This window comes from Nicotiana tomentosiformis, chromosome 9 (assembly GCF_000390325.3).
Source record: "Nicotiana tomentosiformis chromosome 9, ASM39032v3, whole genome shotgun sequence".
NCBI lineage: Eukaryota > Viridiplantae > Streptophyta > Magnoliopsida > Solanales > Solanaceae > Nicotiana > Nicotiana tomentosiformis.
In genome coordinates, this window is record NC_090820.1 from 22,787,928 (window position 1) to 22,815,829 (window position 27,902).

At 38.5% G+C, this 27,902-nt stretch overlaps 1 protein-coding gene across 1 annotated transcript; it reads right to left on the bottom strand.

The window, feature by feature from the left end:
• Window positions 1–3,922: 3,922 nt before the first annotated feature.
• LOC104100236 (malate dehydrogenase, chloroplastic-like) lies at window positions 3,923–7,136 on the bottom strand. Its single transcript, XM_009607421.4, has 2 exons — window positions 6,997–7,136; window positions 3,923–5,363 (listed from the first exon to the last, which is right to left on the bottom strand). The coding sequence occupies exon 2, from the start codon at window positions 5,353–5,355 to the stop codon at window positions 4,117–4,119; it is 1,239 nt and encodes a 412-aa protein (XP_009605716.1). The 5' UTR covers window positions 5,356–5,363; window positions 6,997–7,136; the 3' UTR covers window positions 3,923–4,116.
• Between the last annotated feature and the right edge of the window lie 20,766 nt (window positions 7,137–27,902).

Sequence of the window (27,902 nt, forward strand, 5' to 3'; positions counted from 1 at the left end):
AGTCTAGGCAGAAGAGTTATGCCGACCATAGAGTTCATGATGTTGCATTCATGGTCGGAGAGAGGGTGTTTCTTCGGGTTTTACATATGAAGGGTATGATGAGGTTCAGAAAGAGGGGCAAGTTGAGCCCTAGGTATATCGGACCCTTTGAGATTCTTCAGAGAGTGGGTGAGGTGTCCTACAAGCTCGCATTGCCACCCAATTTTTCAACAGTCCATCCGGTGTTCCATGTGTTCATGCTCCGGATATATCACGGTGATCTGTCCCATGTGTTAGATTTTAGCTCAGTCCAAATGGACAAGGATTTGATTTATGAGGAGGAGTTGGTGGCTATTCTAGCCCGGCAGGTCCGACAGTTGAGGTCTAAGAGTTATCCTTCAGTTCGAGTGTAGTGAAAAGGTCAGTCAATCGAGGCAATCAGAGTCCTAGTCGGACATGCGGAGTAGATATCCATACCTTTTCACCAATCTAGGTACTTTTCTATATTCGTTCGAGGACGAATGTTTGTTTTAGAGGTAGAGAATGTGATGACCCGATAGGTCATTTATAAATTTAACCCTCAATTCTATGTTTCAAAATCCCGAATGGCTCCATTTTGCCTTCCTTGATTTGCGTGCACAGTCAATGTCTTTCTCTGAGAGATTTTTATGTGAAAAGCGGAATTTTAGCTCATTCTCTCAAATTATCAACTCTAAACATCTTAAAGGCAATTTTTGCAAGACTTTTTCTTCCTCAATTCATTGGTAAGTAACTCTAATCTACTTTATTTCAATTTCCCATTATATTTCATAAGATTTCAACATCAAATCTAGGATTTTTATGGTAGAAATTAAGGATTTGAGTAAAATTAGGAATTTTTGTAAAATTACAATTTAGACCTCGAATTGAGGTCGGATTTCGAATTGAATTGCACAACTGGGCTCGGGGGTTAATGGGTGATCTGATTTTGGTCCGAACCTTGGGTTTCGACCAAGCGGGCTTGGGGTTGACTTTTTTTGACTTTTTCAATAATGATCTAAATTGAACCTCTTTCATTCGTGGGTAGTTTCTAAGGCTTATTTTGAATCGTTTGGTTGATAATTTACTAGATTTAGTTGGTTCAGAGGCTTATTCGAAAGGCAAGGCCGTAGTTGATCTTTGAATTGGTTGCGGAGTGAGGTACGTGTCGTGGTTAACCTTGACTTGAGGGATTAGGACTTGTTTTCCTATTTTCCACGTGTTTAATGTGTGGACAAAATGTATATGTGAGGTGACGAGTACTTATGCGTTGTTGTTGGGGTTAAAGCATGCGGGTAAAACTTGTTTCCTTGTGATTTATTGCCTCTTTAATTATGACATTCATGCTTAGATTAGATTATTAGTTATTTGATCGTTCTTTCCGTATTTATGGATTAATTAGTAATGGTTGAGTATGCTGGAAGTTGAGGTTTGGTATCTTAGAATCATAATTGACGTAAAGTACATCCCTTGCATTATTTATCTCCCGAATTTGTGTATTCATTATGACATGGTAAGGGAGAGTGTTAAAGCACGAAGGGTGATGTCGTGCCATTTCATTTTCTTATTTACTGATTAATACATGGTGAGGAAGAGAATTAAAGCACGAAGGGTGATGTCGTGCTAATCTATATCAGTTATTCATTGTTACATGGTGAGAACGAGAGTAAAAGCACGAAGAGTGATGCCGTGCCATTTCATTTCTCTTATGACATCATTTCATGGTAAGGATGAGAGTAAAAGCACGATGGGTGATACCGTGCTATTTTCATATCGTATGTTATTTGTCCTCTTTGGTTGATGATTTATTTGACTGTTTGTGTTGTCTTTCCTGTTGTAGTTATCGTATCTTTTTCCCCTTTCACATGTCCCCTCCCAACTGTACATATTAAATCTCTATTTTGTTGTTGTTTGGTACATATATCTATGTTCGTACAAGTTTAATTGCATGAGTGTCCTGTCATAGTCTCGTCACTATCTCGTCGAGGTTAGGCTCGACACTTACGAAAATATATTGGGTCGGTTGTACTCATACTACACTCTACATTTTTTGTGCAGATTTTGGTACTTGTCCCAGCTGCACGTGAGGTGCACTAGCTTGGATTATCACATTCGGAGACTTGAGGTAGATCTGCTGATGTCCGCAGACCCTGAAGTCCCATTTCGCTTTCCTCTTTTACTATTCATTTCATTCGAAACAATTGTATTTATTTCATACTCTATTTGTAGAACTTCTAGTAGTTTGTGTACTCGTGACTCCAGATCTTTGGAATGGATATTATTACATAACTTATGCTGGTGTTGTATCCGTTTGAGTACCCATCCCTTGTTATTTATCATCACTTTGCCTTAAACTGTTAAAATTTGACTAAATAACTATATCACGTCGGCTTGCCTAGCAAGTGGATATTATGCGCCATCACTTGACCCAAAATTTAGATTCGGGTTCAACCAGTTAGATTTAAAAAAAAAAAAATAGAGTCACTCTTAGCCAATATTAATATCCAAAAGATATATTAACTGATTTTATAATAGAATAATATACGTGTGTGACCAAATGACAATAAATATGCACAATGCTAACAATATTCAACGACTCGAAAGGAGGAGGATATCATTAACTAACAATAAATAGCAATGAATGACATTTACGTAAATAAGAGCATATGCGTCTCCCGGAAAGGGGGAGAGATCTATGGATATTCTTTCTCACAATGATGAATGATTGATGAGCCTTCGAACATTCAGGTTGTTCTTGAATCAAGGCGAAATGTTAGGCAAGAATCTTAATAAAAAGGTTTTTTCGTATGCTTGCAATAAGGCCAGATTCTCTTTATAAAATCATTGTCTTTTCTTACAAATGAATATCGTGTGTCCCCTATCATTATGTCTATTTTTATTTATAGGGAACACATACCTAAAAACCCTAATAGTACAGGAACAGAAAATATCCACTAGAATATTCTCTTTTGTGTCTTATCCTAAAACTAGCTGTTATAACTCTCTCTAAGATGTTCGACCTCGACCTTGATCTATGATGGCTTCTCGACCTTGGTCTTAACTGACTCTTCGACCACACCCTTCATCTCTTAAAGGACCACCTCGAACTCGGGCACATCTTTAAGTCGTATTGATAACATGTGCTAGCCAATGAAGACTTTCTTGATGCTGACGTGTCTCACTTATATCAAAGATAATTTTTGGCTCATACACCTACCTTTTGACAATAATATTTTTTATATTCGTCGTGTCCGGGACAACTTGGGCATACCTCGATTAATTCCATGGATACTTCGCACCAGCAATTGGTATCTGTAACTTTATCCACCAAATTTAGACAGATGGTAAGAAATCACATAGGGCTCGTTTGGTAGGATGTATTAGGGAAAGTAATGCATGTATTAGTTTTGATAATATTAATCCTTGTTTGGTAGTGTTTTTCAACATATGTACAACTACTACTTGTATTAATTATACCCCTTATTCAGTACGATCTTTATACATAGCAACACATGGCATTAGCAATATCATGATTTTTAATACATGGATAAACACGTATAAAGATAGAACTACCCTTTCAAAACCTTTTTCAAATACAAAGCTAAAGAATATGGACGGTATTTGTAAATAAACAAGTTTTAAAAAAATTATGCAACGCGTGTTATTTTTAATACACCAAATCATATAGTCGATAAAAAATAATTTCATCATCATAACTAATTTCAGTATGACTAATCTCCGCATTACTAATATATCTTATTTAGTACTATTCATATGCACCCTGCCTCGAATTCTCAACCCACTTCATTGACAATTAGGTCACCTCGAATTCTCAACCCACTTCATTGACAATTAGGTCACGCCATCATGTGCTCTTGGCAATACATTAAAACAGCTATGTAACACCATAAAATGGACGAGGAAATAACCCAAAAAAATTGGAAATGCTGATGCATTTTTCCGTAGCAAATACAACACAGCTTACACTAGTTCACACCCAAAAAAAAATAAAAGTATGGACCTAATAACTGAATTATACAAAACTGCATGCCGAGAATCTTCCCTAATAACAATCTGAAAAGATCTTCTCATTGCTTCATGATATATAGTACTAACATTCTAAGCAGTCACTATTCCTTTTTGAGCATAAGCTATCCCCTCCTCAATGCTAGCTTTCAACTCTGGCTTTAGAGCTTCCAAAGCTTTTTGTTCATACTCGGTTAATCCATTGAGATCAGACGAAATCAAAGCCTCAACGCCATTTCTTCCTAGTTTAACTCTCGATGCAAAGAATGGAAGTTCTGTCAAGTTAGATTCGACATAAGTACACTCATAAACATCAGCATCACCATCGATAGCACGAAGTGATGACTCAACAAATCTAGCCGCTGCATATGCCATTGACAGTGTTGCAGATCCTGCTCCGGCCTTTGCCTCGACAACCTCTGTCCCCGCATTTTGGATCCTCACTGTTAGTTCCTGCACTTCTTCGTCAGTGAAAGTAGTTGATGGTTTTGACTTTGACAGCAAAGGCAGAATTGTTATCCCCGCATGCCCACCAACCACAGGGACATCAACATCTATGAGTCTCAGGTTTTTCTTCTGGGTGATAAATGTGTTTGCCCTGACAACGTCTAGGGTGGTAACACCAAAGAGTTTCTTAGGATCGTAAACACCCTTTTGCTTAAGAACCTCAGCAGCAATCGGCACTGTGGAGTTGACTGGATTGCTGATAATGTGGATAAAGGCATCCGGGCAGTTGTCGGCAACAGCCTCAACTAAGCCTTTCACAATATTGGCATTAATGTTGAACAAGTCATCCCGTGTCATACCAGGCTTTCTTGGAATGCCAGCTGGTATGACAACTACATCTACACCTTTCAAACAATTAGCCAATTCAGAAGCTCCCGTAAAGTCAACAACCTGAGCAGGAGTATTGCAATGGCTAAGATCTGCTGCAACTCCTTTGACATTTGCAATATCGTAGAGGTGCAACGATGAAACTAGCGGTGACATCTTAATCAGCAGCGCTAGAGACTGGCCTATCCCACCAGCGGCTCCCAGAATAGCCACTTTATAAGATGCTTGAGGCCAAACATGGTTCCAAGATTTCTGCTTTCCTATTTGGGCATTGGGAGTAATGGATTGTCGAAGAGCTGCAGCGCTTTCCCTCCCCAAAAATGATGACTCCGATTCACATCGTACAAATGCCTCTGCCTTGAGGCCACTGAAATTCCTAAGGTAGTTCCTAGTATTGTATTTCACTGCAGAGGTATTTGATTGTGATTTTGAGCTCAGTATGGAGCCAAAGGTTGTAGCTGAACCAACTGAGAGAGTAGTTGCTGATGCTGCTGCCATTTCACCCACTGCAAAAAGATAGGTGACATCAATTTCTTCTATACATTGTAAGACAGGATTATAAAGCATATTGTAGGATAATAGTTCAGCAGTTTGCTATATTGTGAAAATTGATTAGTGTTCATCGCAAACCCAATGAACAATTGGAAAACTGGTTACTTAATGCTGCACTCCGTAGAAATAAACTCACCCTCTGACCCAGTAAATCTGATATTCTTACCATCTTGGCTCCACTCAGATCAAGAGAGCTTGGAAATTGAGTTGTTGAATCAAGAGTGTGTTATATCAATTAAAGATCTTTAAATCGACCAAGGCGGTTGTGTTGCAATTAGAACTAGTTGGTTGAATCAAAATTAGAAAACCTAATTAATGAGTATGTCGACAATAGTTAATCTTGTTACCCCAATGTAGGATGAATATCATTTCAAAATCATGAGATCTTGGATAATTTCATAAAATCTTTAACCACGTCTTAACTGCAGCTTGTGTTTCTTTCAAATCCAAAAGGCATTCCACACAAACCACTATAAAACCTATGTGTTGACATGAAATCCAGAACTTTAGGGTGATAAAACTTACATACCTAGTCCATCCTTATGTTTCAATTAGATAAGAGAGATAAGTGGCCAATTGTAGTTGAGCAGAAATCCTAATTGGACTAACAGCTCAAAGAGGCAAACAACAACAACAACAAAAAATCCAGTGTTATCTCACAAGTAAGGTCTGGGGAGGGTATTGTCTACGCCGACCTTATTAAGAAAGCAAAAAGGTTGTTTCCGATAGACCGATAGACCCTCGGCTCAGGAAAGATAAAAGGAAGGGGCAACAACAAGCAAACCAATCGGAAAACCGAAGCGAAAATACAAGACTAACAAATTTTTGCTGCCATGGATTTCTGTCTTTCCGCGGTTATCTAAACAAAGAATCAACTGAAAATCACACCAAGATTCCTGATAACTACTTAGGACTACAAAAACAGCTAACAAAAGAACTCACAGGTCAGGCTAGCCCCTTAAATAAATTAACCAATTTTTTCTTTTTTTATGACAGTGGTGTCTGTCCAAGCTTGCGCACCTCGACTATTCCACTCACAAGTACCGGATAACTCTGCCCACCAAAGCTTAGACAGATAGAACGAAATAACCTAGTGTCTTTTGCCTCCACTTTGAAAGTAGAGTAATTAAATAAATTAACTTTTCTTGTGGTTAGTTTTATGAATTCTTCATTTCCCCATTTCAGTTCATGGTCCATGAACTAAAAATCATGAAAATGATAAAAAGAAGCTCAAAACTAATTTTCCATTCATTCTTAATCAAATCAATACTACAGTCACTGTTAAGGAACAATGTTGTTGAAAAAACAGCCTTCAATTGAATAGCCAACTGAAAAAGATTAGAAACTTATTCTTCTTTTCTTTTTTCAAATACCATTTTTTGCCTATCACAGAAGCTAAAACATCAAATAGTCATTTAACATAAAATAAAAGATTGCATGGACTAATTAAACAAAGATGGTACAAGAAAGTAATGATAAATTCAATACAAAACATGGAAATATAAATTCAAGAAAATAAAATATAATCACAATGTAGACATTTTGGTAATTAACTCATAATTTCTCAGCACAAAAGTGTTACTGTACCTCAAATACCAAAAACGAAGAACGAGTCCCCAAGTAATTTAATAGCAGCAGCAAAGAAAAAGAAAAAGAAAAAAAGAACTTGAAAATTATCAGAATTCGGAGGTTCCGAGGTAGATATCAAAGAATGTTCTTGAAGATATGGGAAGGAATTGTTTTTCTAATTATAAAAAAAGATATGCAAAGGAGGTTAAAACAGTCATTTTAACTTGGTGAAAAGTGAAAACCTGAGAAGCAATGGGTACAACATCGGCAAAAGAGAGAAAAAAAGGAAAATCCTTGCCATTTATCTATATTATATTAAAAGTTGTAATTCCTTAAACCAAGAGTTAAATTACTTTTTATTCCTTTTAAAAATTTAATTACAGCATGATAATGATATCGAACTTGACATTGTTCGGTCCCTCGGGTTCGAAGCTTGTTTGTACCATCTTCGAAACTCATTTCGAAATCTCACTTCGATCGATTATCCTTCGAACTCGATCACATGTACAAAGATCGAAATCTATTTCAATCGTATACAACATGTTGTCACGATGGAAAGTTTCCCCCGATGTTATCTGTGGGTATTAAAGTATATATCATGTATGTTAGTTATCGATTGATTCAATATTTTGGGTTTTCCTTCTCTTTTATGTCTTTTACAAATAGGCTTGAGAATTTATTGTTGAAACACTTCACTTAGCATATTTGTCCTTATCATGTGACAGTAAAATTTCGTATACTTTCTCCGATTCAATTTATATGAACATGTTTAATTGAGCACGAAATTTAAGAAAAAATGAAGACTTTTGGAATTTGTGGTCCTAAACAATTCAAAAAGGGGTTCAGAGTATTTGTGTGGTTATAAAAGCTTCTCGTTAATGGTTGAATTGTATGTTTAAGCAAAATTGTTTCAAAATTTAGAAAGGGATCATTCTTTTTGGAACGGATCAAAAAGAAAATAAGTTCACATAAACTGAAACTGAGGTAGTATATGTTGAGGTTTTATTTTTTAAGATGTAATATTCTTAAAATGAGGGTGAATGGGAAATGGAGGGAAAATGAAATTTTGAGTAAAATTTTAAGTTTTTCCCTCTTAACAATGAGACATTGTCCCATATTGGAAGTGGAAGACATTTTTGGTGGGTATATATATAATTGCTCTTCTTGTAGCTCTTAAAGAGTTAAGAAGAAAGCAAGCCTCGCGCCGTCGTCGTCGTCGCTCGCTCGGCTTCGGCTTCGTATTTGTAAACGGATATTTTCCAATCCGTGTATTGATAATTTGGCAGCCGGATAATGGTCTTCCCACCATGAAGTGCTTGCTCCACAAACATGAAGTGCTTGCTCCACAAACATGTAATGCTTGCTCCACCATGAAGGGTGGACGTTTGGTCTTGCACTCCTTCTTGGCTGCTATATATATGAGCAGCAAATGTTGAAGAAAGATACCAAAAACTCAACATACAATTCGCTCAACAAATTGGCTATACATTGCATTCCTTCCTCTCAGAACTTCCATACGTTTTTCTGAGTATATACTCCTTCGTTCTGCATTGTTTTTAACTTCAAACAAAGCAACTGTAAGTGTGATTTGCTACCGAACTTTGTGTTCGCCGAAACACTGGGGTTTGAAGTACCGCTACACCAGTGTGTTATTCGTTCTATCCTGGGAGGAAATAATCCATTACCTTGGGTACTAGGAGGGGATTAAATTCCTTAAGGAAACACTGTGAATTCAGTGGGCTCGAATTTATTATTATTATTTCATTACATTAACTTATATTTTGCAGAATTAATATTTACAAATACAGCAATATAGACCGGGAATAACAATCTTAAGGAATTTAATATTTATTTCTGTACTTGTGTTATTCTTATTATTCTGCAAACTAAAACCTTTGTGGTTTGTGTACTCCCGTTTTGGAGAGTTAAGCCTTCGTGGCGTTTTGTTGGATATTAAAATCTACGTGATTTTTACTCCAGTTTGAAAACGTGTATTAAACGTTTGTTTGTGTCATTCTTTTACAGAAAAGATGATGACTGAAAACGAAAACCAAGCTGTTCCGATGGCGACTGCCAACGCAACGACAAGCCGAACACCGGCGTTGGCACCGGCAGAAAAACCCGGAAAATTTTCCGGGATTGATTTCAAACGCTGGCAGCAGAAGATGTTCTTCTACTTAACTACGTTATGTCTACAGAAGTTCATCAAGGAAGATGTTCCTGATCTGCCGGATAAAACTCCAGATAATGAACGCTTTCTCGTGATTGAAGCGTGGAAGCATTCTGATTTTTTATGCAAGAATTATATTCTTAGCGGACTGGATGATAATCTGTATAATGTATACAGTAGCATGGAGACATCTAAAGAATTGTGGAATGCGCTTGAAAAGAAATATAAGACTGAAGATGCCGGGATGAAGAAATTCGTTGCCGCAAAATTTCTGGACTACAAAATGATAGATAGCAAGTCTGTTATTACTCAAGTCCAGGAATTGCAAGTGATTATTCATGATCTACTTGCTGAAGGTCTTGTAATCAACGAAGCATTCCAAGTAGCAGCAATGATTGAGAAGTTGCCTCCGTTGTGGAAGGACTTCAAAAATTATTTGAAACACAAACGAAAGGAAATGTCCCTTGAAGATCTCATTGTTCGGTTGAGAATCGAAGAGGACAATAAAGCTGCTGAAAGAAGAGGCCGTGGAAATTCAACAATAATGGGAGCAAATATTGTTGAAGCTAACAAAAAGAGGAAGAAGGCTTCTGGTCCGAAATACAACCCAAGCAAGAAGCGGTTCAGTGGAAACTGCTACAACTGTGGGAAAACCGGACACAAATCTACGGAGTGTCGTGCTCCGAAGAAAGACAAGAAAAGGGGTCAAGCAAACATGGTAGTAAACCATGATGATGTTGATAACTTGTGTGCCATGCTCTCTGAATGTAACTTGGTGGGAAATCCTAAACTGTGGTGGTTTGATTCAGGAGCCACTCGCCATGTTTGTGCAGTTAGAGAGGCTTTTGCTACCTATGCTCTTGCTGAACCCGGAGAGACAGTTTATATGGGAAATGCTTCAACAGCAAAAGTTGAAGGATATGGGAAGGTATTTCTAAAAATGACTTCTGGCAAGGTCATGACTTTGAACAATGTCCTTCATGTTCCCGAAATGAGAAAGAATTTAGTCTCTACTGGACTTCTTGTTAAGCACGGTTTTAAGTGCGTTTTTGTATCCAACAAGGTTGTAATTAGTAAGAATGAAATATTTGTGGGAAAAGGTTACCTCACCGAGGGCCTTTTCAACCTAAATGTAATGGTTGTTGAAAATAATAATAATATTTCAGCTTCTTCTTACTTACTTGAGTCAAATGATTTATGGCATGTACGTTTGGGTCATGTCAATTATAAAACCTTGCGGAAAATGATTAACTTGGAAGTACTGCCCAAGTTTGAATGCGAAAAATCAAAATGTCAAATATGTGTGGAATCTAAGTATGTTAAACATCCTTATAAGTCAGTTGAAAGGAATTCAAATCCTTTAGACTTAATTCACACAGATATTTGTGACATGAAGTCAATACCATCTCGCGGTGGAAAGAAGTATTTCATAACTTTTATTGACGATGGTACTCGATATTGCTATATTTACTTACTGAATAGTAAAGATGAAGCAATAGACGCATTCAGGCAATACAAAAATGAAGTTGAAACGCAACTTAACAAGAAAGTAAAAATGATAAGAAGTGATAGGGGTGGTGAATATGAATCTCCTTTTGAAGAAATATGTTTAGAATATGGAATTATTCATCAAACAACAGCCCCTTACACGCCCCAATCTAATGGGATTGCGGAAAGAAAGAATCGCACATTAAAGGAGATGATGAATGCGTTGTTGATAAGTTCTGGTTTGCCACAGAACTTGTGGGGGGAAGCCATTCTTACGGCTAATCGAATATTAAATCGAGTGCCCCATAGCAAAACACAATCCATTCCTTATGAACAATGGAAAGGAAGGAAGCCCAACTTGAATTATTTTAAAGTGTGGGGGTGTTTGGCAAAAGTGCAAGTTCCTAAACCCAAAAGGGTAAAGATAGGACCGAAAACCGTTGATTGTGTTTTCATAGGATATGCGACAAATAGTAAAGCATATCGATTTCTGGTTCATAAATCAGAAAATCCCGACATTCATAATAATACGGTTATAGAATCAGATAATGCTGAGTTTTTTGAAAATATATATCCGTATAAAAAGGAATGTGAGTCGTTTGGTGAAGGATCTAAATGACCTCGGGAAGAAACAAAAGAAAGTACATGTAATCAGGAGAATCCAAGACGTAGTAAACGTCAAAGAACGTCTACTTCATTTGGACCAGATTTTGTGACTTTCTTATTGGAGAATGAGCCTCAAACATTTAAAGAAGCTATGACTTCTTCGGAATCATTGTTTTGGAAAGAGGCAGTCAATAGTGAAATAGAATCCATATTGAACAACCATACATGGGAATTGGTTGATCTTCCTCCTGGAAATAAACCTTTGGGTTCTAAATGGATTTTTAAGAGAAAAATCAAAGATGATGGCACTATTGATAAATTCAAGGCAAGGCTCGTAGTCAAAGGGTATAGACAACGAGAAGGTCTAGACTACTTTGATACATACTCTCCAGTTACAAGAATTACGTCCATACGGATGTTAGTAGCATTAGCTGCAGTGTATGGTCTTGAAATTCATCAAATGGATGTTAAGACGGCCTTCTTAAATGGAGAGTTGGAGGAAGAAATTTACATGGAACAACCTGAAGGGTTTGTGGTTCCAGGTAAAGAAAAGAAGGTATGTAGACTTGTTAAGTCTCTTTACGGACTAAAACAAGCACCCAAACAATGGCATGCGAAATTTGACCAAACAATGTTGTCAAATGGTTTTAAGATAAATGAATGTGATAAATGCGTGTACATTAAAAATGTTCCAAATCACATAGTCATTGTTTGCCTATATGTGGATGATATGTTGATAATGAGTAATGACATTGCCAACATAAATGCTACTAAGCGTATGCTCAATAGCAAGTTTGATATGAAAGACTTGGGAGTTGCTGATTTAATTCTGGGAATTAAGATCAATAAGACTCCTCAAGGTCTGGCATTGTCACAATCTCATTATATTAAGACAGTACTTGAAAAATTCAAGCACTTGGGCTTTAAAGTTGCAAAGACTCCAATTGACGTGAATCTTGCATTAGCAAAGAACAAAGGCCAAAGCATATCACAATTGGATTATGCTCGTGTATTGGGATGCTTAATGTATATCATGAATTGTACACGACCAGACATAGCTTGTGCTATAAGTAAACTGAGTCGATATACGAGCAATCCAGGCCAATCTCATTGGATGGCAATGAAACGAGTTTTGGGATATTTAGAACATACCCAGAACTTTGAATTGCACTACAGTAATTTTCCTGCGGTGATTGAGGGATACTGTGATGCAAATTGGATCACCGGTTCAACTGATTCTAAGTCCACGAGTGGATATGTATTCACTATTGGTGGAGGAGCGGTATCTTGGAAGTCGTCCAAACAAACATGTATTGCCCGCTCTACAATGGAGGCTGAATTCATAGCCTTAGATAAAGCCGGTGAAGAAGCTGAATGGCTCCGGAATTTCTTGGAAGACATTCCATTTTGGCCCAAACCGTTGGCACCAATATGCATACATTGTGATAGTCAAGCGGCAATTGGAAGGGCTGGGAGCGTCATGTATAACGGTAAATCTCGTCATATACGACGAAGACATAAAACCGTTAGGCAATTACTCTCTAGAGGAATTATCACAATTGACTATGTAAAGTCAAGTGATAATGTGTCGGATCCACTTACAAAAGGCCTAACTAGAGAGGTAGTTGAGAAATCATCAAGGGGAATGGGGCTATGGCCGAGAACAAGTCATTGTGGTGGTAACTCTACCTAGAAGACTGGAGATCCCAAGATCTAGGTTCAAAGAGATCAAACAAAGTCATTAATGACGGTTCAACATTGTCAAATAAAATTTTAGTCCATTCTCGTGATGAGACAATGTTCAGTACCAAGGATAAAGCATTAAGGCTTTTTAATGATTTCTAAATTTGATACGGGGTATATCAAATAGTGTATCTACAGGATGACACGTTTAGGAATCACCTATTTAAGTGTGAAGTGTGAGCCGCTTCAAGGAGAACTTTGTAAGGCCAGTTCTCTACGCACTTATGAAACCAGGCGGTGTTCATGGCTGAAACGAACACAACAATGAGAACCAAAGACGGTTAAGGGTTGATTGTGTGACTTATGGTTGTCTAGGTATACACCAAAGATCGACGGTTCAAAGATATCAAATCTACCGATTGACCGAGTATATCCGACATAAGTTTACTACGGAAAGTTCAAAGGGAAACCTACTTATCCAGATGCAATTAATCCTTACTTGTAAATCACACAGTTTTTTCATGCATACTTCCGTGATATAGCCATTCCCCATTCATGTGGGGGATTGTTGAGGTTTTATTTTTTAAGATGTAATATTCTTAAAATGAGGGTGAATGGAAAATGGAGGAAAAATGAAATTTTGAGTAAAATTTTAAGTTTTCCCCTCTTAACAATGAGACATTGTCCCATATTGGAAGTGGAAGACATTTTTGGTGGGTATATATATAATTGCTCTTCTTGTAGCTCTTAAAGAGTTAAGAAGAAAGCAAGCCTCGCGCCGTCGTCGTCGTCGCTCGCTCGGCTCGGCTTCGGCTACGGCTACGGCTACGGCTACGGCTACGGCTACGGCTTCGGCTTCGGCTTCGGCTTCGGATTCGGATTTGGATTTGGATTTGGTCAAATGATCGATTGATTGATTAATTTTTTGGACCAAATTTATTTGTTAATAGTAAATATTAACGTAAGATTATCCGTATTTATAAACGGATATTTTCCAATCCGTGTATTGATAATTTGGCAGCCGGATAATGGTCTTCCCACCATGAAGTGCTTGCTCCACAAACATGAAGTGCTTGCTCCACAAACATGTAATGCTTGCTCCACCATGAAGGGTGGACGTTTGGTCTTGCACTCCTTCTTGGCTGCTATATATATGAGCAGCAAATGTTGAAGAAAGATACCAAAAACTCAACATACAATTCGCTCAACAAATTGGCTATACATTGCATTCCTTCCTCTCAGAACTTCCATACGTTTTTCTGAGTATATACTCCTTCGTTCTGCATTGTTTTTAACTTCAAACAAAGCAACTGTAAGTGTGATTTGCTACCGAACTTTGTGTTCGCCGAAACACTGGGGTTTGAAGTACCGCTACACCAGTGTGTTATTCGTTCTATCCTGGGAGGAAATAATCCATTACCTTGGGTACTAGGAGGGGATTAAATTCCTTAAGGAAACACTGTGAATTCAGTGGGCTCGAATTTATTATTATTATTTCATTACATTAACTTATATTTTGCAGAATTAATATTTACAAATACAGCAATATTGACGGGAATAACAGTATATAATTTTCTTTGTTAACTATCTTCTTCAGATCTTGCAGTGACCATGTTGCCGTAGAAAATAGTTCTTTTTGATTCTTAAAAATTGGCAAAAAGAGAAACGCTTCTGAGACAAAGTTTGATTTGCCTAAGGTGAAAAATAATTTTGCCTTTGGTGTGGTATTTTCGGGAGAGGAATCGTTGCAGAGAGAGTGTCTTGTCACAAAATATTGTGGCAATCTTACAAGAAGGATTGTTGAATAAGGCCACGAACTGCATTTAGTCTTATGCATTAATTATTGATTACTATTAATAATAATCAAAGAAATAATTAGTCTTTTTGTAACTTCATTCATAGATATCTTTAGTAACAATTAGATTATATTTCTCCTAATTAATATTCATAGCAGAAGAATGAAAGCAATCAAAACCTTAATAAGAGCCGCATCGAAGACGAAATATACTTATTCAACGTAGAACATGTCTAGCGCAAAAGGAGTTAGGGAAGATTGCTATATATAGGGTACTGATTTAAGAAATTGTAGTCGAATGTTTAATTTTGTCATATGTGAGGATTATTGGGTGTCTATTTTGTGTGTATTTGCAATCTCTGCTACTATAGTATACTAACGAAGTACTAATGATAATGGTGCTCTATTTTCTCTTCTTGCAGCTATTTTGAGAATTTATTTCAGTTGAATGTTTATTCTTTTGAACTATCAATTTGTAGATTTTGTTGATAGATAGCGCAAGGCACAAATGAAGCGCTAACTTTAGTGAAAAAAGGCACAGTTAAAGGGAAGACAAAAATTTGTACATATACTATTCAAAAATAAAGTCAAACAAGAGCTGATCAATTTATATTTTTTTACAATTAAGTAGAATATTTATTGTTTAGTGTAAGTACATCAGCGATAGATCATTTTATAGTAAGATGTTTGACATTATTCTTTTAAAGAGACCTGGCCCCTTTAGTCAACATCTTATAGTAGGAACATTTTACTCTGTAATGGAGTTAATATTTGGCTTAAGTTAATCGTTTATTTGCGGAGTTCGGTATATATATATTTTTTAAACAACTTTCACTTGAAAACTGTCATTCTTTTTCTTGATATATTTTTTCTAATGTTAATTTGCTTTATATTCTTCTAACAGGTTTCTTGAATTACGCGATCATACTATTGATAATACTTCTAATTTACTAAATAAAACAATTCCAATGCATTAACTAGAAAGCATGTTGGACAAGCTTGAAAAATCTGCTTATTAAGCTGCAAAGGTTTTAGCTGAAAATCCTGGACTTCTATGTTTTTGTTTGAACATTCGACTGGTGCAAATATATTCTTTTAGGTAAATGAGACGTTTTCTGCTCATTTATATGTTAAATTGGTAATGAAAATGGTTGTTGACTGTGTCTTTCATTCATATTTGTAGGCTACACTTAATCCAAATGTAAAATCTAGGATTGCTGTTGCTGTATTGATCACTTCACCTGTTGTAGGAGTTCAACCTCCTCATCTAATTTTCATTGTAAGTGCGTTACGTTGTAAAATTAAGTTCCTACTTTTGTTAACTTCTTTTGTTGAGCTTGACATTTTAGGAGTCTTGTTTCTTAGTTTATAGGTACTTGCTCCGGTTGTTTCATTAGAGATAAAAAAATTATTTAATAAAGTAATTTTTTTTTTCAACAACAAAAGTGTTGGCCATGATAGATCTCTCAAAATGGATGAAAGAAATATACACAAAAATATAATCTATAAGTATTAGGTGAGCTATGCTTCATTACATATTTGTACCACGTAACATTAAACTAAGTAAAAAAGAATTATATGTATCTAATTAAACTTTAATTATTCATCTTTGTAGATTCAGACAATATCCAATTATCTTGACCTAAATAAAGATGTCAGTATACGATGATTCACATTAATTATTTACAAAAAAACTATACTTTGCTCTTCATTTATAATTATATACTCAAAACTTTATTTTAATAATATTGATATTAATTTACAAAATAACATACTATACGATTCAACATACACATGCAACGCACGTGCCGAGAAACTAGTTTATTATAAAAAAGGAAAAAAAAATTAACCAATTGTAAGCAAAGTATATATGACTTAGAGTAAAAATTAAATAAACCATTTATATTTTTTAAAGCAAAAAAAAGTTAATTAATTTTTATTTTTAGCTTTACTGAGTAAATTTCATGGGTGGCTATTCAACTATGTATTCATTACGCAAAAGTCACTTTTCTTTCTTTTATTACGTAAAAATTATTTTACTATGCTCTAGTTATCACATTAATTATTTTGACCAATTTTTATAAATCTTTCACCTGAAAAGTCTATTATGCCCTTGACATTATAAATCCTCCCATTTATGTAATATATTTGTACGTTTAATTTATTCTTAATATTAATTTTTAAGATATATAAGTAGCATTATTAAATTTGTCAGTAATGTTACCGTGAATAAATCTCAAGTCTGTGTAACAAAAGAAAGAAAAATAACTTTTGGTAATGAACACAAAGTTGAATAATTTTTACGTAACAAAATGAAGAAAATGACTTTTGCGTAATGAACACAAAGTTGAATGACCACCCATGAAATTTACTCACTATTTACTTATCCAAAATAATCCAAATATTTAATATATTTTCTGGTTATTTGAAATTCTATATATTAGAAAGAAAGAAAAAAACTTACAATTCTTACTCTAAAGTTGCTTGAAATATATACGTATTTACTAATGGAAGTATTACATACACTCCTATTTTGTGTGCATATTCTCCTTCTAATATTTTGTCACAAATAACTCACTCTTATTCCTTAATGCCATTTGTTTCAAGGGACCAAGGGAACATGTAGGTTAAGAATTGGACAGTGGAACATAGGGACGCTGACGGATAAGTCTATAGAGTTAGCTAAGATTCTCCAGAAGAGGAAGGTCAATATAGCATGTGTTCAGGACACTATGTGGGTAGTAACGAGGGCGAAGGACGCAGATGGGTTTAAACTGTGGTACTCAGGTAGCAGAAAGGGTAGGAACGGAGTGGGTATTTTGGTGGATAGGGATCTTAGAGAGTCGGTGGTTGATGTTAGGCGGTGAATGATAGACTTATGGAGATTAAGTTGGTGGTTGGAGAGCTCGCCCTAAATGTCATTAGCGCTTACTGTCACGGCCCAAATTTCCCTCTGTAGGAAGAATTTGACCAACAATTAATAATTATGAAATATAACCTTATTACACAACTTACAATTCCCAAAACCGGTAGTACGAGTCATAAACTCTAATGAGTTTGCTAGAAAACCTACAAATACAATTGTTTCGAAATAAAGACAAAACAGTGCAAGTACAATATCAGAAGTTGACTCCGAGGCCTTCGAATGCGGCAACATGTTTGCCTTGAGTCGCCACAGCAAGATCCGTACAGCTAGCTAGCGATCGACCAACTCCGAAATACCTGGATCTGCACAAAATATGCAGAAGTGTACTATCAGTACACCACAGCGGTACTCAATAAGTATCAAGACTAACCACGGTAGAGTAGTGATGAGAGACAGTCAAGACACCTAATGGACTACAACCTGAACAAGTATGAAGGTGAACTAACGGCGAAACATAGTTAATATAAAGCTAAGCATGGTAAGGAAGACAAAACAATACTCGCAATGAAACACTAGAAATAATAATTAGCAACAAGAAGCAAACAACTAATAATGTTATAGAGTAAGCTTGATACAGTCTAAGTCCGATGAACATAAATAAGGGAGAACAAGTAACAACTCAACAAGATCAACCGCTTTTACACCAGATCTATTCAGGAATTTCTACGAGGTACGAAACCTCATAATCACAAGTCACGGGTCCCAATTCTTGAACCCTAATCACTTGACCTCTTGTTCCCACATTACAAATTCATAACTGGACGAACGACTCACGTGCCAAGAGAGTGACAATATCTAATATCTGCACGGACCACTCACGTGCCAACAAGATAACTCTCACACAGAAGGCAAGTACACGAGAGTACATGTAAATGTTCAATAACATCAGGACTCATCTTCTTAACCGATATGGGTGATTTATTTACGTGAATGCTTGTACAAGTGTTCTACCACAATTTAAGTTAACAAGTAAGAGTAGAGACAATGAATGACACAAAAGAAACGATCACCACGAAATGTACACGGTATAACTCACACAGGATAGGTACACCACTACTCAAATAACAACAATAACAATGCTCCTAGGCCATCACAAGTCATCACAAATCATTCCCCGGCATAGCCCACCTTGTCTCGCCACGTGCGCAATAATAAAGTAAATGCGTGGCTTGTCTCGCCGCACGCGCATAATAACATTCCCACCTTGTCTCGCCGCATGCGCATAATAATATTCCCACCTTGTCTCGCCATATGCGCAAACCCATATATATAGCCCGCCTTGTCACGCCGCATGTGCAAATATCAATAGTAATAATAGCATGACAGAAACCTCGTGCAAACACCCGAACAAAACCTTCCAACAATATCACGTGCCAAAACCAAAACATCACAATAGAATGACTTTCACAACATGTGCCCATATTCCACAACATGTGCCCATATTCCACAACATTTCATCGAAACAATGTCAATACCATAACCATGCATAGCCCTCGGTTCAACAAACTGAGTAAAATAATAACAACAACAACAACAACAATAGCACGATAATACGACAAGTAAATCAACTCAAGAGCTTTAATCCACAAAGAAGCGGTAGAACGTGCTTACAAAGAATAAATATAATAGAAAATACTAGTTTCAATAAGAATAGCTGAACAAGGGAGAAATGATATGTAACAAATGATTCTACAAAAGTACAATCTGACATCAACGAGATAACATGAGTCAATAATTCCAAATAAGGATGAGGCCACTACGATCAAGGATAACTAGCTTCATTTAGGATTGAGCAATTACGAAAGAGGTACAACAACTTCAATTAAGGATAAGCAACGGAAAAGATAATCATAACCTAAATTAAGGATAAACAGTTATAGAAGATATAATAATAGTTTTAATTAAGGATAAGCAATTAGGAAAGGATAGCATGGCAATCAAAGAGGCAATAACTTCAGTTAAGGCACACAATAGTCAAATAGGCAATAAGAGTGGAAAATGAAAGCAATTAATTCCAATTAAGACATGTAGAGATGAAACTAGTAAATGGGGAACTTAACATACCAAAACAACTTCATATCTAATGAGCATAAGAACCTAAGAGACCTAAAATATCAACTTTCCACAAATAAGCCCAACCGCGTACTCGTCACCTCGCGTACACGGACTTCACATGACACAATTAGCACCAATATCTAAGGGGTAGTTTCCCCCACACAAAGTTAGGCAAGATACTTACCTCAAACCATGCTCAATCAATCAATTAGAAGGCCTTTTCCCTCTATTTCCAACTTTGAACGACTTGAATCTACCCGAAACAATTTCATACTATAATTATAACTATATGAAAGTAATTTAAATAATGAAATAATGATCTTAGCTAATAATTGAAAAATCGCTCCACAAAGTCAACTCGGGCCCACGTCTCGAACCCGACCAAAATTATAAAAATCGAACACCCATTCGATATCGAGTTCAACCATACCAAAATTATCAATTTCCGACCTTAATTCGTCCTTCAAATCATCATTTTACATTTTGAAAGATTTTACAATTTTTTCCTAAATTTCCAACTTAATTCACTAATTAAATGATGAAAATATCAATGTATTCATAAAATATAATAAGATTATAGTAGAGAACACTTACCCCAATGAGTTGCTTGAAAAACCCATGAAACATCTCCCAAAACCGAGGTCTAAAACTCAAAATATGTTAAAAATATCACACCCTCGAAATATAAGTGTTCTGCCCAGCGCCCTTCGCATTTGCGAGTAGGAAAGTCATACTGCGGCCTCGCATTTGCGAGCAAATATTCGCATCTGTGAACTCAACTTACCAGGTCTAGGTCCGCATCTAGGAAAAATGAAGTCACACCAGCAACATCGCAAAACCGCCAAAAGGAGCGCAGAAACGAACCACTTCGCATATGCGATCGGTGGACCGCAAAAGCGGCCTTCGCACCTGCGTGCCAACCTCCGAAGAAGCGAGCGAGCTCCCAGGCCAGTATAATCACAGAAGCAACTAGGATCACGCAGAAGCGGAGCCGCACCTGAGCTCCAAAATGTTGCAGGTGCGAAGCACCAGAACCATACCTAATCACAAGCATGAAAAACATCTGAAACTCGTCTGAAACACACCTGGGGCCCCCGGGACCCCATCCAAGCATACCAACAAGTTTCATAAACTAATACGGACCCGCTCGAGGTCTTAAATCACCTCAAAAAATATCGGAACTACAAATCGCACTATGAATCGAACTTATAAAATTTCGAATATTCCAACTTCTAAAACCCATGCCGAAACACATCAAATCAACCCGGAACAACGTCAAATTTTTTCATGCAAGTTTCAAATGACATAAAAAAGTTAATCCAACTCTCGGAATCGCATTCCTAATCCGATATCACTAAAATCAACTCTCGGTCAAACCTCTCAACCTTCCAAAAACTTCAACTTTCCAATTTCGCTGAAATGCTTCAAATTACCCTACACACCTCCAAATCCAAATCCGGGCACACGCCTAAGTAAAAAATTACTATACGAAACTATTGGAACCATAAAATTTCCATTCGGGAGTCGTTTGTTCAAAGGTTAAACTCATGTTGACTCTTTCATTTAACTTCACAATAGGAATTGTTCTTTCAATTTAAACCTGAATCATCTGAAAACCAATCTCGACCACACACGTAAATCATAATACACATTAAGAAACTGCTCGAGACTTTATGCCACCGAACGGGACTTTAGTTCTCAAAATGATCGATCGAGTCGTTACGCTTACGCATCCCAAATAGGCTTAGATGAGGAGGTTAAGAGGCACTTCTTGGAGGATTTAGATGAGGTTGTGCGTGGTATTCCGCCCACTGAGAAGTTGTTTATAGGAGGGGATTTTAATAGGCATATTGGGAGGTCCATTGGGGGTTACATAGAGATTCATGACGGTTTCGGATTTGGGAATAGGAACGGAGGAGGTACGACTTTGTTGGACTTCGCTAAGGATTTTAAGTTGGTAATAGAGAACTCTTGCTTTCCCAAGAGGGATGAACATTTGGTTACTTTCCAAATCAACGGTGGCTAAGACTCATATTGATTATCTACTCCTCAAGAGGGGTGATAAAGGCATGTGCAAGGATTGCAAGGTTATCCCATGTGAGTCCCCCGCATCGCAGCATAGGCTATTGGTGATGGACGTCGGCATCATGATGAAGAGGAAGAAGTGGGTTGTATGGGGTCGCCCGAGGATCATGTGGGGAGCCTTGTCTAAGGATAAAGCACAAGAGTTGGAGAGGAAGTTGAGGGTTATGGGGGCCTGGAGGAGTAATGGGGATACGAGTGATATGTGGTAGATGACGGCGAACTGTATTAGGGAGGTTGCGAGGGAGGTGTTAGGGGTCTCAAAGGGTTACTCTGGCGGGCACAGAGGAGATTGGTGGTGGAATGAAGAGGTTCAAGGAAAAGTGAAAGCGAAGAAAGCGACGTACTTGAAGTTAGTAGAGAGTATAGACGAGGAGGAGAGAAGAGCGAACAAAGCAGGGTATAAGAAGGCTAGGAAAGAGGCGAAGCTAGCGGTCACTGATGCCAAAAATGCAGTTTTTAGTCATTTGTATGAAGAGTTGGGGGAGAAAGGAGGGGATAAGAAGTTATTTCGGTTGGCCAAGGCGAGAGAGAGAAAGGCTCGTAATCCGGATCAAGTGAGGTGCATCAAAGATGAAGAAGGCAGAGTTTTGATGGATGAGGCTATGATTAAGAGGAGATGGAAGACTTACTTTCATAAACTTCTGAATGAAGATGGGGACAGATACATTGTGTTGGGTGATTTGGATCACTCCAAAAGTCGCCGTGATTTTAGGTACTGTAGGTGCATTAAGGTTGAGGAGGTCATGGGCCCTATGCATAAGATGAACAGGGGCAGTGCGACTAGGCCGGACGAGATTCCGGTTGAATTTTGGAGGTTTGGAGGTAGAGAGGGCCTCGAGAGGCTGATCGGGCTATTCAATGTTATTTTTAAGATGAAGAAGATGGCAGAGGAATGGAGATGGAGTATGATGATTACTTTGTACAAGAACAAAGGTGATATCCATAATTGTAACAACTATAGGGGTATCAAGCTGCTTAGTCATACTATGAAAGTGTGGGAGAGGGTGGTGGAAGCGAGGGTGAGGAGGTCGGTGTCTATATCTGAGAACTAATTTGAATTCATGCTGGATCGTTCAACTATGAAAGCTATCCATCTTATCCGAAGGTTGGTGGAACAATATAGGGATATGAGGAAGGATTTGCACATGGTGATTATTGACCTAGAGAAAGCGTACGACAAGGTCCCAAGAGATGTTCTTTGGAGATGCTTGGAGGTAAAAGGTATTCTGGTAGCATATATTAGTGTGATTAAGGACATGTATGATGGAGCCAAGACTCGGGTTAAGATAGTAGAAGGAGACTCGGAGCATTTTTTGGTGGTTATGGGGCTACACCAATGATATGCGTTTAGCCCTTTCTTATTTGCACTAACGATGGACGCATCGACGCACTATATTTAAGGAGAGGTGCCATGGTGTATGTTATTTGCTGATGATATAGTTCTGATTGATGAGATGCGAGGAGGTGTTGACGAGAGGCTGGAGGTTTGGAGACAGACCCTTGAGTCTGTAGATTTCAAGTTGAGCAGGACTAAGACTGAGTACTTGGAGTGCAAGTTCAGCGATGTCACGAGGGGAGTGGACATCGACATGAGGCTTGATTCACAAGTCATCCCCAAGAAAGGAAGTTTTAAGTACCTTGGGTAGATTATTCAGGGGAACATGGAGATCGACGAGGATGTCATGCACTGTATAGGGGCAGGTTAGATGAAATGGAGGTTAGCATATGGCATTTTGTGTGACAAGAAGGTGCCCCTGGAACTTAAAGGCAGGTTCTATAGAGCGATGGTTAGACTGGCCATGTTGTATGGGTCAGAATGTTGGCCAGTCAAGATTGCCCATATCCAGAAGATGAAAGTAACAGAAATGAGGATGTTGAAATGGATGTGCGGGCACACGAGGTTAGATAAGATTAAGAATGAAGATATTCGGGCAAGGGTGGGCATGGCTCCCATGGAAGATAAAATGCGGGAAGTGAGGCTTAAATGGTCTGGGCACGTGCATAAGAGAAGCCTAGATGCCCCGGTTAGGAGGTGCGAGCGGTTGGCTCTGACGAGTATGAGAAGAGGTAGACGGCGACCTAAGAAGTATCGTGGCGAGGTGATCATGCAAAACATGTCGTGACTCCAGCTCATCGAGGACATGGCCCTTGATAGGAAGGTATGGAGGGAGAGCATTAGGGTTGAAGGTTAGTAGGTAGTTGAGCATTTTTCTACTATGTTCTGTGTGTAAGTATAGTCGGTCAGTGTCGTATTTTAGTATGCTAGTAGTACATGTTGTGCTCGTACTATTTTCTAGGACCTATTAGACAATGGCTCCATCAGGGATTCGAAATACCCAAAGTGGATCGCTAACGTAGTGATGGTCAAAAATAAAATCAGGAAATGGAGGATGTGTGTAGACTTCACAGACTTGAACAAAGCATGCCCGAAGAATTCATTCCCGTTGCCACACATTGTCCAATCCATCGATGCAACAGCCGGGCACGAGCTGCTGAGTTTCCTGGACGCGTACTCGGGTTATAACCAGATACTTATGGAAGAAGAGGACCAGGACAAAATTACGTTCATCACCCACCGATGAGCATATTGTTATAGGATCATGCCATTCTGGTAGAAGAATGCAGGAGACACATATCAAAGATTGGTCACAAAAATATTCAAAGATCAATTTGGCAAGACCATGGAAGTATACATAGATAACATGTTGGTCAAATTCGTAAAGACGGAGGACCATACCGATAATTTGAAGAAAGCTTTCGACATACTAAGATGGTACGGAATGAAACTAAACCCAGAGAAATGCATATTTAGCATAGCCTCGAAGAAGTTTTTAGGTTTCTTAGTGTCACAACGAGGGATCAAAGTCAACCCGGACCAAATTAAAGTTATCAAAGGGATACCAGAGCAACTGACTACTAAGAAGCAAGTCCAAAGGTTGACTGGTCGAATCGTCGCCCTATCGAGATTTATCTCGCGGTCATCTGATAGGTGTTACAGGTTTTTTGGCATGCTCAAAAAAGATAACGTCCTCGAATGGACGCCCGACTGCGTAAAAGCTCTGTGAGAACTAAAGGCGTATCTGTCGACACCACCTCTGCTCTCGAAGCCCGAACCCAGGGAATACCTCATTGTCTTCAAAGTGGCAGTAAGTGCAGTCATGATCTGAGACAGTAAAGGTACACAATCTTCCATTTATTACATTAGCAAAACACTTGTCGACTCTGAGACGAGGTACCCACACCTCGAAAAAACTGGCCCTGGCACTGGTCGTAACTTCACGAAAGCTCAGACACTATTTCTAGTGCCACCCTATCTCGGTCGTTACCACCTTTACTCTAAGAAGCATTTCACATAGACCCAAATTATCGGGGAGGCTGGCCAAGTGGGCCATCGAGCTAAGCGAGCATAATATCACATATCATCCGCGAACAACAATAAAGTCGCAAGTACTCGCTGACTTCGTCGCACACTTCAGTGCAAAGATAATGCCCGAGGTCAAGACGGAAGTCATCCAAGCTTCTTTCCAAACACAAGACATCTATGTCCTATACACAGATTGTGTATCCAATGCTTCTGGATCCGGACTGGGACTCGTACTCGAGGTCCCTACCGACAAAGTAATTTGTCAGTCCATAAAAATTCCCAGATATGACAAATAACGAGGCCGAGTATGAGGCCTAATTGCAGAATTGAGACTAGCACTCAAATATGAAGGGAAGCGGTTGAAGCTCCGTTGTAATTCACAGCTCGTAGTCAACCAAGTCATAGGGAATTTCCAAATAAAATAACAAAGGTTACAAAAATATCAGTCCGAGATTTGTAAGTTGCTACCCAAGTTCGACGAATGCCAGCTCGATCAGATCCCCCGAGCACAGAATGTTGAAGCGGACAGTGTCACCAAATTGGCCGCAGTCACCTAAAGCATCATGACCGGGAATAAAAGTGTAGTCCACCTCATCAACTCGTTGTTGGACCAAATCGAGGTAAGGTCTGTAAGTTTAACTTGGGATTGGCACAATTGTATTATCACCTACTTGCAGGACGACATACTCCCAAACGGCAATAAAGAAGCCAAAAAAACTAAGAATGCATGCAGCCAAATATAACTCCCTCATAACGACTTATACAAGAAAACATACGGAGACCCCCAGGCAAAATGTTGGGGTCCAAACCAAACCCAGTACGTCCTCGAAGAAGTTCATGAAGGCCATTACAGCGCTTATTCCGGCGATCGAGCGATCGTTAGGTGTCTCATACGGGCAGGATACTACTGCCCTACCATGAAAAACAATGCCTCGAAATTTATAAAGAAATGCGAACAATGTCAGAAGTACGCCCCAATAATTCACCAAGCAGGCGAACATCTTCACTCAGTCACCTCTTCATGGCCGTTCATCAAGTGAGGAATGGACATCGTGGGCCACCTCCTAGCAGGGCGAGTTAATGTATAATTTCCTTTAGTTTTAACTGACTATTTCTCTAAATGGGTAGAAGCAGGAGCGTTCGCCCAAATATGCGAGCAAGAGGTAATCGCCTTCATATGGAAAAACATCATCTACCGATTCGGTCTACCCAAAGAAATCAGCTGCGATAACGGACCCCGATTCACGGGAAAGAAAACTGCTGAATTTATCAAAAAATGGCATATTAAGAGGATACTTTCAACCCCTTATCACCCAGCGGGTAACGGGCAAGCAAAATCCTCCAACAAGTCGATATTAAACATCATGAAGGAAAAACTCGAAGACGTAAGGGACTGTGGCCGCAAATACTCCCTAAAGTATTGTGGGCGTATAGAACCACGTCCAAGACAAGCACATGAGAGACGCCCTATTCTTTGGTTTATGGGACCGAAGCAATTATACCAGACGAGGTTGGAGAGCCCAGCTTAAGGTACACCCATGAAAGCGACACTAGAAATGACGAGAGTAAAATGCAAGAGCTCGATGTTTTGGACGAACGAAGAGATATGGCGTAGATAAGAATGGTCGCCAAAAAGTAGCAGGCGGAACGTTACTACAACAAGAAGGAAAAGGTTTGGCCGCTTAAAGTCAGAGACTATGTACTCAAAGCCAAAACCCAAGCAAGCAGAGACCCAAAAGAAGGCAAACTGGAAACGAACTAGGACGGTCCGTACAAAATTATAGCCAAAGCAAATAAGGGATCATTCCAACTAGAGACAATGGAAGGAAAATAATTACCGAACAATTGGAACATCAGCCACCTCAAATACTTCAATTTCTAAAAGGAAGAAGCGCCCCTCAAGTCGTACTCTTTTTCCCCCACTTGAGTTTTGTCCCATTAGGGTTTTCTCAAGGAGGTTTTTAATGAGGCAATGAGGGGGACACTTCGAGTCAAAATATGCGAAGAAGGGACTGGTTTTTCTTTCATTGCCCGACTCCTCAACACTCTCCAAGTCAAAAAATGAAGGGACTATATAGACCGGGACTAGGACTGGGATGCCATTCAATGCCCAAATTTTGTAACTTTCTCTAATTTTGTAATCAGAGAAACACCTTCAAAGTAATAGAAACTTAAATTTATCTAAACCGCCTTAACAAAAGGTTAAGTTTGACCCAACTCGAACAACACCTATCGGCCCTCGGCCGCACCTTAACAAAAGGTTAAGTTTGACCCAACTCGAATAACCCCTATCGACCCTCGGCCGCACCTTAATAAAAGGTTAAGTTCAACCCAACTCGAATAATACCTATCAGCCCTCGGCCACACCTTAACAAAAGGTTAAGTTCAACCCAGCTCGAACAAACACCTATGGGCCCTCGGCTGCACCTTAGCAAAACGTTAAGTTTGACCCAGTTCGAACAAATACCTTTCGGTCCTCGGTCATGCCTGAACAAAAGGTTAAGTTCGAACAACGCCTATCGGCCCTCGGCCCACACTTTAAGGAAAGGTTAAGTTTGACCCAGTTTGAACAAACACCTACCGGCCCTTGGCCATAACTTGAAAAAATGTTCAATATCAACCAAGTTCAAACAACACCTATCATCCAAATCTAAATGAAGAGACATACTCGACCTATGTAAACAAAGGGCAGATATAGCCCATAAATATTCGTCCCCAAGGCTACAACCATCTAGAAGACGACGACAATAAA

Excerpts from the sequence above, each read along its gene's own strand:
- LOC104100236 (XM_009607421.4), bottom strand. The coding sequence starts at position 5,355 with ATGGCAGCAGCATCAGCAACTACTCTCTCAGTTGGTTCAGCTACAACC.